At 33.8% G+C, this 16,570-nt stretch overlaps 2 protein-coding genes across 2 annotated transcripts in view; one reads left to right on the top strand and one right to left on the bottom strand.

The window, feature by feature from the left end:
* The window catches only part of LOC131940061 (thyroid adenoma-associated protein homolog), a 30,009-nt gene extending 22,452 nt beyond the window's left edge, over positions 1-7,557 (top strand). Inside the window, exons 34-39 of the mRNA XM_059298627.1 lie at positions 103-177; positions 259-299; positions 4,017-4,249; positions 4,489-4,596; positions 5,308-5,444; positions 6,851-7,557. Of these exons, the coding sequence (XP_059154610.1) occupies positions 103-177; positions 259-299; positions 4,017-4,249; positions 4,489-4,596; positions 5,308-5,444; positions 6,851-7,348 (1,092 nt within the window). The 3' untranslated portion in view covers positions 7,349-7,557. The remainder of the gene's footprint in view (positions 1-102; positions 178-258; positions 300-4,016; positions 4,250-4,488; positions 4,597-5,307; positions 5,445-6,850) is intronic.
* A 144-nt stretch (positions 7,558-7,701) lies between these two features.
* Positions 7,702-16,557, bottom strand: LOC131940168 (calpain-9). The gene is made up of 18 exons (XM_059298795.1): positions 15,665-16,557; positions 14,808-14,889; positions 13,874-14,135; positions 13,278-13,458; positions 12,742-12,813; positions 12,496-12,581; positions 12,111-12,188; positions 11,615-11,772; positions 11,282-11,442; positions 10,873-11,084; positions 10,610-10,721; positions 10,457-10,514; positions 10,298-10,356; positions 10,067-10,135; positions 9,865-9,943; positions 9,588-9,704; positions 9,421-9,473; positions 7,702-9,321 (listed from the first exon to the last, which is right to left on the bottom strand). The coding sequence occupies exons 1-18, from the start codon at positions 16,409-16,411 to the stop codon at positions 9,298-9,300; spliced, it is 2,610 nt and encodes an 869-aa protein (XP_059154778.1). The 5' UTR covers positions 16,412-16,557; the 3' UTR covers positions 7,702-9,297.
* Between the last annotated feature and the right edge of the window lie 13 nt (positions 16,558-16,570).

Here is a 16,570-nt window from a genome sequence, read left to right as displayed (position 1 = left end):
CTTGCTGTGTATTCTTATATAAAGCTGTCATGTGTTACATAGATTATAAAGGTAAAAGTTATCCACCTTTGGGTTTACACTTGACCTTTGGTTTTCCTCCAGGTGTTCTATGTCTTGTCATCCACCCCCAAGTGTGTACAGATTTTATCCCAGAAAGTTCCAGCAGATCTCTACCAGGTAACATTATTTTTGTTGTGGTCAGTAGGTTGACAGATTGTTTTAGTGACATGTAATGTCATTTTTAAATATTTTTAACAGATGCTGCAAAGGTTACTGGACTGTATGTCAAAAGAAAGAAGGTATAATATATCCACTCATTTTTTTTCTTAATGTCATGAATATTTATTTTGTTATCTAATACCATGCCTGTTTATCTAGTTATCTAATGTCTGTCTTAATGCCATGCCTGTTTATCTAGTTATCTAATGTCTTAATACCAGGCCTGTTTATCTAGTTATCTAATGTCTGTCTTAATGCCATGCCTGTTTATCTAGTTGTCTAATGTCTTAATACCATGCCTGTTTATCTAGTTATCTAATGTCTTAATACCATGCCTGTTTATCTAGTTATCTAATGTCTGTCTTAATACCATGCCTGTTTATCTAGCTATCTAATGTCTGTCTTAATGCCATGCCTGTTTATCTAGTTATCTAATGTCTGTCTTAATACCATGCCTGTTTATCTAGTTATCTAATGTCTGTCTTAATGCCATGCCTGTTTATCTAGTTATCTAATGTCTTAATACCAGGCCTGTTTATCTTGTTATCTAATGTCTGTCTTAATGCCATGCCTGTTTATCTAGTTATCTAATGTCTTAATACCATGCCTGTTTATCTAGTTATCTAATGTCTGTCTTAATGTCATGCCTGTTTATCTAGTTATCTAATGTCTGTCTTAATACCATGCCTGTTTATCTAGTTATCTAATGTCTGTCTTAATACCAGGCCTGTTTATCTAGTTATCTAATATCTGTCTTAATGCCATGCCTGTTTATCTAGTTATCTAATGTCTTAATACCATGCCTGTTTATCTAGTTATCTAATGTCTGTCTTAATACCATGCCTGTTTATCTAGTTATCTAATGTCTGTCTTAATGCCATGCCTGTTTATCTAGTTATCTAATGTATGTCTTAATACCATGCCTGTTTATCTAGTTATCTAATGTCTGTCTTAATACCATGCCTGTTTATCTAGTTATCTAATGTCTGTCTTAATACCATGCCTGTTTATCTAGTTGTCTAATGTCTTAATACCATGCCTGTTTATCTAGTTATCTAATATCTGTCTTAATGCCATGCCTGTTTATCTAGTTATCTAATGTCTTAATACCATGCCTGTTTATCTAGTTATCTAATGTCTGTCTTAATACCATGCCTGTTTATCTAGTTGTCTAATGTCTTAATACCATGCCTGTTTATCTAGTTATCTAATGTCTGTCTTAATGCCATGCCTGTTTATCTAGTTATCTAATGTCTGTCTTAATACCATGCCTGTTTATCTAGTTATCTAATGTCTGTCTTAATACCAGGCCTGTTTATCTAGTTATCTAATGTATGTCTTAATGCCATGCCTGTTTATCTAGTTGTCTAATGTCTGTCTTAATACCAGGCCTGTTTATCTAGTTATCTAATGTCTGTCTTAATGCCATGCCTGTTTATCTAGTTATCTAATGTCTGTCTTAATACCAGGCCTGTTTATCTAGTTATCTAATGTCTGTCTTAATGCCATGCCTGTTTATCTAGTTATCTAATGTCTGTCTTAATACCATGCCTGTTTATCTAGTTATCTAATGTCTGTCTTAATGCCATGCCTGTTTATCTAGTTATCTAATGTATGTCTTAATACCATGCCTGTTTATCTAGTTATCTAATGTCTGTCTTAATACCATGCCTGTTTATCTAGTTATCTAATGTCTGTCTTAATACCATGCCTGTTTATCTAGTTGTCTAATGTCTTAATACCATGCCTGTTTATCTAGTTATCTAATATCTGTCTTAATGCCATGCCTGTTTATCTAGTTATCTAATGTCTTAATACCATGCCTGTTTATCTAGTTATCTAATGTCTGTCTTAATACCATGCCTGTTTATCTAGTTGTCTAATGTCTTAATACCATGCCTGTTTATCTAGTTATCTAATGTCTGTCTTAATGCCATGCCTGTTTATCTAGTTATCTAATGTCTGTCTTAATACCATGCCTGTTTATCTAGTTATCTAATGTCTGTCTTAATACCAGGCCTGTTTATCTAGTTATCTAATGTATGTCTTAATGCCATGCCTGTTTATCTAGTTGTCTAATGTCTGTCTTAATACCAGGCCTGTTTATCTAGTTATCTAATGTCTGTCTTAATGCCATGCCTGTTTATCTAGTTATCTAATGTCTGTCTTAATACCAGGCCTGTTTATCTAGTTATCTAATGTCTGTCTTAATGCCATGCCTGTTTATCTAGTTATCTAATGTCTGTCTTAATACCATGCCTGTTTATCTAGTTATATGTATGTCCTATCAGGCCTGTTTATCTAGTTATCTAATGTCTGTCTTAATACCAGGCCTGTTTATCTAGTTATCTAATGTATGTCTTAATGCCATGCCTGTTTATCTAGTTGTCTAATGTCTGTCTTAATACCAGGCCTGTTTATCTAGTTATCTAATGTCTGTCTTAATGCCATGCCTGTTTATCTAGTTATCTAATGTCTGTCCTAATACCATGCCTGTTTATCTAGTTATCTAATGTCTGTCTTAATACCATGCCTGTTTATCTAGTTGTCTAATGTCTTAATACCATGCCTGTTTATCTAGTTATCTAATATCTGTCTTAATGCCATGCCTGTTTATCTAGTTATCTAATGTCTTAATACCATGCCTGTTTATCTAGTTATCTAATGTCTGTCTTAATGCCATGCCTGTTTATCTAGTTATCTAATGTCTGTCTTAATACCATGCCTGTTTATCTAGTTATCTAATGTCTGTCTTAATACCAGGCCTGTTTATCTAGTTATCTAATGTATGTCTTAATGCCATGCCTGTTTATCTAGTTGTCTAATGTCTGTCTTAATACCAGGCCTGTTTATCTAGTTATCTAATGTCTGTCTTAATGCCATGCCTGTTTATCTAGTTATCTAATGTCTGTCTTAATACCAGGCCTGTTTATCTAGTTATCTAATGTCTGTCTTAATACCAGGCCTGTTTATCTAGTTATCTAATGTCTGTCTTAATGCCATGCCTGTTTATCTAGTTGTCTAATGTCTGTCTTAATACCAGGCCTGTTTATCTAGTTATCTAATGTATGTCTTAATACCAGGCCTGTTTATCTAGTTATCTAATGTATGTCTTAATACCATGCCTGTTTATCTAGTTATCTAATGTCTGTCTTAATACCATGCCTGTTTATCTAGTTATCTAATGTCTGTCTTAATGCCATGCCTGTTTATCTAGTTATCTAATGTCTGTCTTAATACCATGCCTGTTTATCTAGTTATCTAATGTCTGTCTTAATACCATGCCTGTTTATCTAGTTATCTAATGTCTGTCTTAATACCATGCCTGTTTATCTAGTTATCTAATGTCTGTCTTAATACCATGCCTGTTTATCTAGTTATCTAATGTCTGTCTTAATGCCATGCCTGTTTATCTAGTTATCTAATGTCTGTCTTAATACCATGCCTGTTTATCTAGTTATCTAATGTCTGTCTTAATACCATGCCTGTTTATCTAGTTATCTAATGTCTGTCTTAATACCATGCCTGTTTATCTAGTTATCTTATGTCTGTCTTAATGCCATGCCTGTTTATCTAGTTATCTAATGTCTGTCTTAATACCATGCCTGTTTATCTAGTTATCTAATGTCTGTCTTAATACCATGCCTGTTTATCTAGTTATCTAATGTCTGTCTTAATACCATGCCTGTTTATCAAGTTATCTAATGTCTGTCTTAATACCATGCCTGTTTATCTAGTTATCTAATGTCTGTCTTAATGCCATGCCTGTTTATCTAGTTATATGTTTGTTCTATCAGGCCTGAAGTCAGAGCCGCCATGTTGAGGTTCACAGGTCAGCTGATATCTGCCGTCTTTCAGAAAATGAGTGCCACAGATGTCAGGTCACATGGGCTGGAACTGGTCAGAGAATGGGCCAGCATGGTCAAGTCTTTCAGTGTGTTGGATGACTACCCTGACCTGCAGATGAGCTGTTGCTATGTGCTGCTGTGGAATACCAACACAATCATGCTGGACCCTAACAACACACTGGGTACTAATTAGTTATTAACTTCATCCAATTAGATTATTATTAATTTGTTGTGAATTCAGGCTTACTTTGAATAACATGAACATTATGAAGATTTAACATATAAACCTGAACTTTTGTCTTAATTAATCTCTTAACCCATACGAGGTCCAAGTAAGGTCTCTAAACAGATTGGTCCAATATAATCTTTTGAATGAATCAGTTTTGTGTATGTGTTTTACCATCTTGTGACAATCTGGCAGGTGACATTTCTCTGACTTGTTGGGACAGCCTGGCCAGTCTTCTACAGGAGGATGACCTTGATGTCAAGGACATGGCAGCTTCAGTGCTCTGTGCTCTACAGGGCTCTGGTAGGTTACATTCATTGCTCTCTAGACTGTAGAGGTAGGTTTTATTCATCCCTCTAGACTAGTGAGGTAGGTTTCATTCATTGCTCTCTAGACTAGTGAGGTAGGTTTCATTCATTGTTCTCTAGATTAGTGAGGTTTGTTTCATTCATTGTTCTCTAGACTAGTGAGGTAGGTTTCATTCATTGTTCTCTACATTAGTGAGGTAGATTTCATTCATTGCTCTCTAGACTAGTGAGGTAGGTTTCATTCATTGTTCTCTACATTAGTGAGGTAGATTTCATTCATTGCTCTCTAGACTAGTGAGGTAGGTTTCATTCATTGCTCTCTAGACTAGTGAGGTAGGTTTCATTCATTGCTCTCTAGACTAGTGAGGTAGGTTTCATTCATTGCTCTCTAGACTAGTGAGGTAGATTTCATTCATTGCTCTCTAGACTAGTGAGGTAGGTTTCATTCATTGTTCTCTAGACTAGTGAGGTAGGTTTCAATCATTGCTCCCTAAAACTAGTGATGTAGATTTCATTCAGTGACATAAGGATTTAATTAAACTACTGACAACTTCAGATACAGGGTAAGTGATATTTTGTTTCTGGATGGATCAATTGGTAGCTTTAAAGCTGGTAGAGCTGAATGACACCAAGGACACAGAGTTATATTTAGACACTATCCTCATCAACCATGTTAATAAAGTTACCATGTGCTTCAATACTCCAGGAAAACCCTTCCACCCCAGCTATGCACTGTGCCAACTGCCTGATGTTCTACTCTCTGTGTATAAGACCAAGAATCTCCCTGCTGCTGTCCAATGTTTGCTCACATGGATTCTAGATGATTCTAGTGTGGATGTAACAGTAAGTGCAACTTTTAATTAACTGTTTCATCTTTATATCCTCTGAATCCATGATAAAATAAACCGGAGTGATCTCCCCTAAACTTTCTAGAATATTCTTATGTAACACTACGGGGGATGGCAACTCGGGATATAGACAATATTTTAAATCTATTTTTAATTACTTAAACTTTTTAAAATAGAATAGAATTTTGTAGAAAAAAGAATTGCACACCAAGTGAACGCCAAATAAAATTTGCATAATAGCGCGAAATATTATTAGTACTTTATAAATTCACATGCTTTTTTTGATAAATCGGAAATAGCCTAAATTACTACTTCTGGTCAACGGAAGTTACTCAAAATATGAGAGAAGGCAGAGAATTAGCTCTTTTACTTATATGTGAAATTTCATTTATCTATTTGAAATAGTACTCAAGTTATAGGCTTTTGAAAAATTCAAAGTAGAAAAAGTTCCACTTCCGGTTATTGGAAATCGCTGAAAAGTTGATACAGATCTACAAATTTGATATAATACTTATATATAAAATGTCATCAACCTAGCTGTAACGGTACTTTAGTTATCATGTTTACACACACACACACACACACACACACACACACACACACACACACACACAGACATACGGACAAGATTGCCAAACTATGTTTTTCCGACTCAGGGAGGTGTAAAACGTCGAGATTTGCAAAAATCTTGATTATTTATTTTTTTTGCACGATTACAATACTTTCTCTATACTCTGTATACGAGAAAGTAAAAACAACTGAAAGTCAGTCAAGGATTGGGACATTACTTCTCATAGCTTGAGTTAGCATGATGTCACTAGCACACATACCCATACATATATGATGTCACTAGCACACATGCATACATGTCACTAGCACACATACCCATATTTATATATGTCACTAGCACACTTACATACATGTCACTAGCACACACACATACATACATGTCACTAGCACACATACATGTCACTAGCACACATACCCATACATATATGATGTCACTAGCACACACACACATACATACATGTCACTAGCACACATACATGTCACTAGCACACATACCCATACATATATGATGTCACTAGCACACATACATGTCACTAGCACACACACATACATACATAAATGATGTCACTAGCACACACATACATATAGATATGTAATAAAAAGTGTCAGGGAATGTAAAATTAATTTCAAGAACCCCACCCCATCCCCCCTAAATAACATCGTGCCTACGCCAGTGTATGCAACCAAGCACATAGCTGACCACATAAGTCACATGTTGCTGTCATACTTTTATTAGAGTATTTTACCACTTCCTTTCTTCTATTATGCCACATTGTTTTGAAATAATGACAGCAGTTGAATACTTCATCTTCTCATGTTTTGTCAATACAGGAATCAAATGAAAGGCTGTTTGATAAAGGGGAAGTAAACACATATCAAGACAAAATTTCCTTCACAAGAATAGTTTGCCAAAGTATAGTCAAGCTGATTGGTGCACACATCAAGGGGAGTCACTACAGACTCCTTCATTTAACAGAGGAGACCAATGAGAATCATTTGACACAAAATGGACCATCACTCACTTTAGCAGACTGTATGAAAGAAGACCAGTTTAGAGAGTATATTAATGAGAGAGTTTTGTCTTTGTCAAACGGACTAGAGAGGCTGTCTGAAGTCTGTGCAGAGAATGATCTGTATGTCAACTGCAGCAGGTATATGTTGCTGTGTCACAGTGTCTTTCAGGCTCACGTTTTACTAGTGGTGTGTAACCTACTAACTGATCCAGGTCATTCAGGCCAGTTGGTCCCGGTGATTGATTGTACTCGCTTAGAAAAAGTTGTTAACGAAGTGATTCTAGCATTCAATTTAAATAATGTCATCTCCAGTTGATGTTCCTTAATTTTTTAAAATTGTTTTTAAGTCTTTCTTTAAAAAGATATTTTATGTAAAACAGTTTTTGTTTTGAATGTTCCGGTGTGAAACAAAGATTGAAAGAACCAATAAAAACTGCTGACATGTTTTAAATGTATAATTGTTTCAATCTCCTAATTTTATTGTATTGGAAATTTTTAAGCTATACAGTTTTAAAATGCAAAAATATCTTGAAATAATTTTAATATTCTGTCTTTTGTTATTTTTTTAAACTGATATGTCGTTCCAAGTAAATGTTCTATGTCAAAGTAAAATTTATTCATTCATGAACAAGAAAACTCAATTGTTATAAAAATATTTTATTTTTCCTAATTTCTTTATGATCCCACAGTTCTACTTTAAATACAAGAAATTTAACTCAAAAAATTTTACACAGAAATTTTCAGAACTGAGGAAAATTTATCATGATCACAGAATGTATCATTAGACAGCTCTATAACTGGAATGTTACAGCTATTTAAAAAAACTAAATTTGTGCTTTTAAAAATATCAGCCTAATAAGAGATTTGTTCTGAACAAAGAATATAAAAACCAGATCTCTGAAGATTATTCTAATTACAAGTGTGATCAGTTTTTAATTGCTAAAACTACTATATTATAAATAAATGCAACTAAACAAATCTCAGGGTGTTAAAATATGAAATATAAAAAATGGAATGTTCTATACAACACAGTGAAATATTGTTAGAGTTGATATCACAACCAGTAGGCCTACTTGATAAATTATGGCAAGCTCATATATACAAGGCATTATGGGAAGCAAAATAAATATGGATGTCCCTTATTTTAATTTGTTTTAAAAAGACAGCAAGTATTAATTCTTCACAGCGCATGAAATGTTTTTAATGGTGAATACTAAAAATAGCAAATTTTGCAATGTGCAATATAATACTGTACAGAAATTAAACCTGTTTATACTGAATTGCAGGCCACAGCACCCTACTATTTAATTTCACAATTTTGTGAACTTTTTTTTTAAAGTATTAATGTTTTGTACTCACTAGATTTTGAGCTAACATAATTCTAGAACTTAAATGACCAGATTTTTGGAGAAAATATCTGTTAGAAAAATTATTAGTTATTTGAACATTCAAGAAGATGAAAATCTGGATGTACCTGTGCAAAATCGCAATGAAAAAAATGACCAAATTTCTCTGGAACAAATTTGGAGGTTTGAATATATACTAGTTATCAATTAGCACTGCAGTATAATAAATGTGGCATCATTTAATGACAGCCTTTTAGCTTAAGTTGATGTAAATAGTGTTCTACATCTAATTTCCTTTTAGTTTTTTAAATTAGTAAATTCATTTATACAGAACTATGCATTTTTTAAACAAAATATTATTTGTATGTTAGTGGAATTAATTTAAGTAATTTAATATTACTTTGTCCAAATATTTTGTCAAATAAATTTAAAATATATTAAATAATTAAAGGCAAAATTCAAGGTATTTCTGTAATTAAACCTTATTTACAAACAAGTAAAATATTTTATTTAAAAATGTTTAAAAAATATATTTAATGATATTTTATATTTAAAATTCTTGTTTTAAATAGATGTATTATTTACAAAAACAAAAAATTGAAAACCTAAATGTCATGTGAAAAAAGTACTTAAGTAGGCCTATAATATTTTTTAGCAAAACAATAATTACTTCTTAAAGTATTATGCTGAAAATACTAATATTGTAATAAAGGTCTACATCTTAGTATTGAGCAGTTCATGCAAATGTAAATCATGCTTTCAATATACAGGCATAACATTGTACTTCTTCGGTTACATAACATGAAAAATATTCCTTTAAATCAAAAAATCTCTCTTGGATTAGATAATAAAATAGGCACATGACAAGCCAGCAGTATTGAAGACTGGGTTCCTTGAAGAAACTTGAGCCAGTACATTTTTACTTGACACTTTTCTCCAGCCACTAAACCAGGACAAAGTTAAAACAATTACATTTTCTAAAATATGTATATACAAATAAAATTGAAAACAAATCAATAAATAAATAACAAGTAAATCTCACCTGATCTAGTGAGAGAGTTACTACCCCATCTTTCTGGAATTCTTGATATGTGTCTGAATTAACAAGAGTATAATGTGTAAAAAAAAAATTAAAATTTTGACAAAAACATCATAAAACTTTATAAACCACAAATTAAAACATTTTTTTAAAAAAAAGCAATAACTCACTGAAAGATTTCATCAACCGACTCATTAGCATAAGGAAATCATCCAGTCTGATCTTCCCACTTTTATCAGCAAAACAAAAGATAAGGGACGCCAATGTTTTGTTTGAAATTTTGTAACCTGTTAAAAATATACACATTTTTACTTGCTCCATTCAATTATAATATTTGTGATAAAATCAATTAAATTTAAACTTAAACAGATTTTAAATAAACACTAACATACAAGTAAACTTCTGACTACATAAGAAAAGTTAGGATAAAAACAAAATGTGACTAACCAAGGGCATTGACACATGGTCTCAAGTCTCTTGAGTCGATCAAACCTGAATTGTTGACATCATTTTCAAGGAAAACTTTCTGTGGAAAAAACAAAACTTTGTGTAAACCACATGTAACACTACCTTCATAAGCTCAGATTAATGAGATTAATAAAACAAGAAAAGAAATTATTTGAAGATAGTTTTTTTTTAAGTTTCAGACCTTCCAGTTTCTGATGTGACTCCATAGCACCTGGAATTCAGGGAATCCAATGCGTCCACTGCCATCCGACTGCGGCTATGTCAAGGTTACAAACATTTACATTTTTTAAACAATATTTTAATAATTTGTTCTTTGTATTAATCTGTTCTTATATTAAAAAATAAAAAGATCAGTTTTTTAACTATAGTTTTAATTGCCAGGCAACAAATTTTCACATTTGAAAAAGGATACATCCATTAAAGCAACAAAGGATTTGCAAGCTTCAAGGCTCACATCATAATGATATGAATCTGTAACAAAAAAGATAATAAAAAAGTTATTGTGACTATATGACAAAACAACAGGCAAACTGAAATTCTATTAAGTAGCTAAATTTTTTTTTTAAAATACCTCTTTTCAAGTTCTCATTGATAGCATCACAGAGATCGAATGAATTCAGCTCCATGTCCTGTGAGTAGAAAAAAGTTTTTGTGAACCCAAAAATGTAAAGATAAAATGAAATAATCTCAGTAGAAATAAGTTCAATTGGGTTCAACAACTGACCTCTCCTGATATCCTGTAGAAAAAACTTCGGAAGTTTTCCTCCACTGCCTTAGGCTCAGGAAGGGGAGATGAAGGGGAAACATCTGTTTTTTCTGGTTTGTCATCACAGTACCTTAAAGAAAGATTTCAACGTTCCAGGCACTCGTAATTAATTTTTTAAGTACATTTTAGGCAAAGTCATGCATCACTTGTAGTAAATAATTTTTTAACTACATAAAGAAAATTACAGATCAGGTTTATAGAAAAGTTATTTTAATACATACTGAGCCATATTTTTTTTCTCAAAGAAGAAACGGATGTAGTAGTCTGATGTTTCATTAGGGTCCCAAGTACAGGGAACAATGACATATTCCCCAGGTGGGAGGCTCACTCTCTTGGTTATCTGGCGAGCGTTGAGGAATGACCCAGAGCTGGCCACTTCTCTATGGTGGTCAAAATATTCTTTATTTAATGGGAGAGAGTAGCCTTTCTCACACTGAAATAAAAATATTTTGCACATAAAGATGATTGTAAATAAATAAAATATTATTATCTGCATTGAACACAAATCTAAATATACCTGACATTTCTTAACTATCAGCAAAAAATAAATAAGTTTTTTAACTGGCAAGTTTAATAACAGGAAAATTATTAACAAAAAGGTGATGTTGCAGAAAATGTTTGAAAACGTACAGGATAAATACAAAAACCAATGTACAAGAACTGCTCTCCTTTCTGTTTAATTTTTCTGCGATCTTTTTGCATCAGCTGAACAATAACAGTGCAGAGGTTTTGTTCATCCTCATCCACCTCATAGAGCTGCAGTAGATATTGTGGGTTGGACCAGTGGGTTCCTGTCACAAAAATCAAAACTTTCTTCACATTTTTTATTAAAAATATTAGAGAGCATAAATCTCAGTCTCAGCTGAAATGTTTCAAATGAAAGTTAGAAGTTGAAAAGTGTTGTACATAATGACAGCATAAACTTATGCTAATAAATCTAGTTGACTTTGCTGAGTTCATCACCTTCTTTGATTGGTCGTCCACCAGCATTGAAACTTTCAATCCACCTCCCATGATGCTCCACTGTATGCCATCTTTTTGGCACGTCAAGTGGAGCATCTGCTGGCAAGTTGCAGATTTCAAGAGTGTCAAAAGTGGCCAGGAAATCTTCCAAATCCATCCTAAATAAGTGCAAACAGAACATACAAAATGAAACTAATATGATGTTTTACATAAAGTAAATAAAATATAAATGTTTTTAGTTTAAATCTTTAAAAAAAAATCAATTTTTTGTTCATATCAGTTCTGAGAGGGAGAAAGAAGGCAACTGAAAAAATCTAACTCTACTACAGCTTGTCTTGAAGCTTCATGATAAATAACATTTCATTTTAAGCTATTTTAGCATAAAAATGAAGTCTTTAATATAATAGCAACTTAAGTGGCTTTTCTTGCATAGATTTAATTAAGCGGAAATAGTAAGTAGTCAGTGAAAAATAAATATGAAAATAAGAAAACAAACCAGAACTCTCCATCATCTCTTATAATGAGGCCAAGTTTTGATTTGTCATCTAGTGAGATCTGTTGCCATTCTTGAGATCTAAACATCAGGATAAAAATGGGTTACATTTGTATATGGATTAAATTATAAGAACAAACATTTCAATAATTTAGTCTTTGAGTGTGTGTCTTTGCAAAACATTTACAATATAGATATAGGCCTACCTGTTCTTTAATTTAATAATAGATATACCTGTCTTTTTTAAAATTCAATAATAGATATAGGGCCTACCCGTTTTTTAATATATAAAAGTAAATTAATTTTTTTTTCACAAATTGAAAACTAATAATGCTATAAAAAACCTTTATTTAATGAAATTTTTAGTCTCTGACAGAAAACAACTGACCTCTCACTCCATCTGCCTCGCCATTCATTGTGACCCAGGGGGTCACGTAACCTGATCAGGTTCACAGGCTGCTGGCCAGTACGGATCTTTAGGGGAAAAATATGGTTTTTACAGAAAAAAGTATTTTTTTTTTTAATTTATCAAGCTGTAAACTATATTAGCTTTTTAAGCCACTTATTCATTTAGGTATTGCTTTTTAGTACACTAAAAGAGGGATCACTTCTTTGTTAAGTTATTGAATCTTACACTTCTAAGGTCTGTTATACTGTAGGTGTGTCTAGTCACCAGGCCATTAGCAAGTGTTGTTGTCTGAAGACTCTAGAAATAGTAAAAAAAAACATCATATTTAGGTAACAAAACCATTATATTTAGGTAAGAAAATCATTAGATTTAGGTAACAAAACCATTATATTTAGGTAACAAAAACCATTATATTTAGGTAACAAAAACAATTATATTTAGGTAACAAAAACAATTATATTTAGGTAACAAAACCATACTATTCAGGTAATAAAACCATTATATTTAGGTAACAAAAACCATAATATTTAGGTAACAAAAACCATTATATTTGAAGATTTAAAAAAATAAAATAGCTATTTTTTAAATTAAAAAATTCTAAATTAACCAAACATTATTATAATACATGCTTTTTAAATTTTATTTTTAAATGTTATTAATTCTACATGTTTATAACAGAGTATGTGTTGATAAATATATTTTTTATCCAGTCATTATATTGGTCTTAATTCAACCAATTAACATCAGTGTAATCAACTCACATCAATGTTACAACTTATCAATGACATGCGATCTAGAGCCTTGTACAAGATGTTCACTATGTTGGCTGGCAGGGTGGGCAGAGCACCTTTAATATCATAATGTTCTGCTACTCCACCTGTCATATCTGCCAAGGCATCTATCAGTTGTCCCCCTTTTAAAGCTTCAAATGACCCATACAGCCTGTAACAGTAAAACAATGTTTAAATAAAGGCGATAAAATTATAGTCTGTAGTTTAAACATCAGGCTTCAATGTTTTCTATAACATAAGTAAAAAGTTAAAAGCAACTGGTCAATGATTTCCTTGCTTCAAGTATCCAGACAGTTGGAAATTATTGAAAGTTAATAGATAATTGAAATAATTTAAAACACATTAATTAAATAGAATAATTTAAAATCAGATAAATATTAAAATTAAACTTTAAAAATTCTAAAATTAAAATTGTTAGGCACTTATGTTCCAAATCAATTAGTTATAAATGTTGTTGAAGGTGTATAAGAGATTATGTCTTATCTTACAAATCAATTATTTATAAATGTTAAAGCTATATAAGAGATTTTTCCCATAATTTATAAATAAAAAAAGTTTGAGCTCACTTGGCATAAGCTTTCTCCATCAAGGCAGACCAGAACTCATTGAGCTGTGTGCTGTGTACAAACACAAGTTTTCCTCGGGAGGTTGGCAGAAGATCATCCACAAGAATCTGCTTCCACTGACCAAAGTGCCAAAAATTGAAGCGGAAGACACCAGAATACCAATTTTCTACAAAACTTTGGCCAGGAGGTACAACTCTTTCAAACAAGGCACGATGGTCTGGGTTGACGAGGCTTGCTAAGGCAGCTACGAACCAGCAGTCCCCTAAAACATGACACGGTACACATGTGATTTCACAACCAATAATTCATCTGTACCAGGGGTCTCCAAACTTTTCAGTCTGAGGGCCGTATTAACTATCAAATTTCAGTTTGGGGGTCAGTTTCTTCCAGGCATGTCGTGATTTTTCTGAGTAAAGTTCCTCAGCCATCTCCAACAAACGTTTATTTCCCTGGACAAAAAGATCTCTGCGGGCCGGATGATAGGACCTCACGGGCCGCAGTTTGGAGACCCCTGATCTATATGATAAACAACATCACACTACTAGGGGGAGGGAGGGGTTCCAACTTTTGGGATTTGTGCCAAGGGGGGAGGGGTTTAGAAAGTGTGACAACCCTTTTGCACTGTAATAAGAAATGTTTAAAACTGAATTTTTGTATTTTTTTTCATATTTTTAACAGATTTCTTTATGTAAATTATTATAGATAAAAAAGTTAATTTATAGACTCAAGAAATAATGGCTTTTAAAAAAGGAAAAATTGTTATTTTCAGGAAGTGGTAGATTGAGGAAGGATGTCATTTTAGGAGGGGAAGTCTTACTTTTTGTGCCAATATGTGAATTTATGATGTTGGGGGACAGGAGAGGAGGGGAAAAATCATTAAACAGTCTGGTGGTGTTTATATCTGAATTTTTACAAGCAATAATTTATCACTAACCTAACTCTCCTTGTACAATGTCAAAGTTATCTATGTTGTTCAAGAAAAATTTGGCTGCTTGTCTGTTGCTACGAGCTATATCCTGTGGAAATTATTTGAATTATAAGTTGAACATGAATAAAGAAAGAAAGAGTAGGATTACATGTTATTTAGACAGGGTTATATTTTAACGCAGGCCTTGCTTCTGGCTAAGAAAAATTGTTTTTAGAATGGATTCATCCAACCCTTAAAACTAACACTTAATATACATTTACTGGTATCAGCAATATAAATATGAATAATATAGTTATAGTTCATCAAATGGAAACTGAAAAAAGGTATTTTTAGGCCTATGTAAAGTAAAAGTAAAAAAGTAAAGAATCCTCTTCAGACCTAGTGATCCTTTGGGCAGATGAAATAGAGTTTATATATTTTTTTACCTCGGCATATGAAAGAAAGGTGTGATCAGCACTTTGCCCAGACACCTTTATTTTCCCTAACTCATGGTAGGTACCCATCAGAGCCAGTTTCTTCCAGGCATCTCTTCAGGGGGGCTCTGCCACTCCAAACGAGGTGGAATTTATATAGTAAACATACACTTTTACTACTGTCCGCCGCCCCCCCCCCCCCCCCGGAGAAAAAAGTCTGGAAGAAACACTGATCAGAGCTGGGTGGTAGGGTCAACTGACTTAGACCAGGATTCAAACTCAAGACTTTCGGGTTAGCAACCTAGCACTCTACCACTTTGGCCACGCTGTCCCAACTATTCATTTAAGTATTTAAGCCAAATTTAATCAATCTCAATTATAAAATGTGTTTTTGGAATTGTGTGTCAACTCTAGGCCTGGATCCTCTTGTTAATAAATCAAAATATTTACCTTGGCCCGGGTCCACTCCAGAGGTATGGGAGGTTCTCTGCTGAAATAAACAGATGTATTGCTGGGTAGAAATACAGTGTCTTCATAAAGCTTGCCTCGCCTCATGTAGTCCACTCGCACTTTCTCAAATTCATGAAATTTGCTGTCCTGCACTAAGGGGGTTGTGGGTGTTGTTGGGATGGAGCGGGGGACAGCACCAGGGTCTCTGGCTGCAGGTTCTCTAGCTGCAAGTTCTCTAGCTGCAGGTTCTCTAGCTGCAGCTTCCCTAGACGACACACTAGAAAAACTGCTGGTGCTGTTGTGAGAGTTCCTGTCTCTGGACACCTGACTGTACGTGTCGTTATCGTTGTAGCTGTTGTTTTTGTACGTTGGCACATTTGTGTAGTTGGGGCTGTTTCCTGGTTGTTGTGGGTAAGGAGCATTGTTCCGACCATCGTCATCAAACGATGGCCTCTGGCCGGGCTTGAGCTGAGCTAAGTTGCTCCTGCTGCCCCCGAGGGTGCTGCTTGAACTGTTGAGTCTGTCTTGAGATTTCGCCGTACGTTTTAAAGTGTTCGGGCTTGACCGCCCATCGAGAAGTGAGCTTTCGGAGTCGAGACGACTCCTAGCCGAAATAAACTGAGCTGGGCGACGCTCTACTTGGGTGCGATTGAGCGTGCCCGTCAGATTTGGCTGCGAGCCACTACTTACTTTCTGAGTTTGTGCCCCAAGTCGGCCGCTGACCTTTTGGGAATAAGCTGCTGCCATTTTAATATTAGAATAAATCACAAATAACACATTATAGTTACTGTTATATTATAACACACGTGAACAGGTGAGTAACGACGAAAGGTGTGGCGATTTGGTTGTTGACCTGATTGCGGAAGTGTCAACGAACAGGTAGACTCGTCCACTAAAGGGAATCTC

This window comes from Physella acuta, unplaced genomic scaffold, assembly GCF_028476545.2.
Source record: "Physella acuta isolate Inbredline_101_S28 unplaced genomic scaffold, ASM2847654v3 ptg000021l, whole genome shotgun sequence".
Lineage (NCBI taxonomy): Eukaryota > Metazoa > Mollusca > Gastropoda > Physidae > Physella > Physella acuta.
Note: the sequence above shows the minus strand (reverse complement) of the source record. Positions and strands in the feature narration are given on the sequence as shown.

What these genes read in the sequence shown, in the direction of transcription:
- LOC131940168 (XM_059298795.1), bottom strand. Translation starts at nt 16,411, where the DNA reads ATGGCAGCAGCTTATTCCCAAAAGGTCAGCGGCCGACTTGGGGCACAA. An exon ending in TGATAAGTTGTAACATTGAT is followed by an intron (nt 12,814 to 13,277) that starts GTGAGTTGATTA and finishes TACTATTTCTAG; the next exon opens with AGTCTTCAGACAACAACACT. An exon ending in TCTACAGGATATCAGGAGAG is followed by an intron (nt 10,515 to 10,609) that starts GTCAGTTGTTGA and finishes TTCTACTCACAG; the next exon opens with GACATGGAGCTGAATTCATT.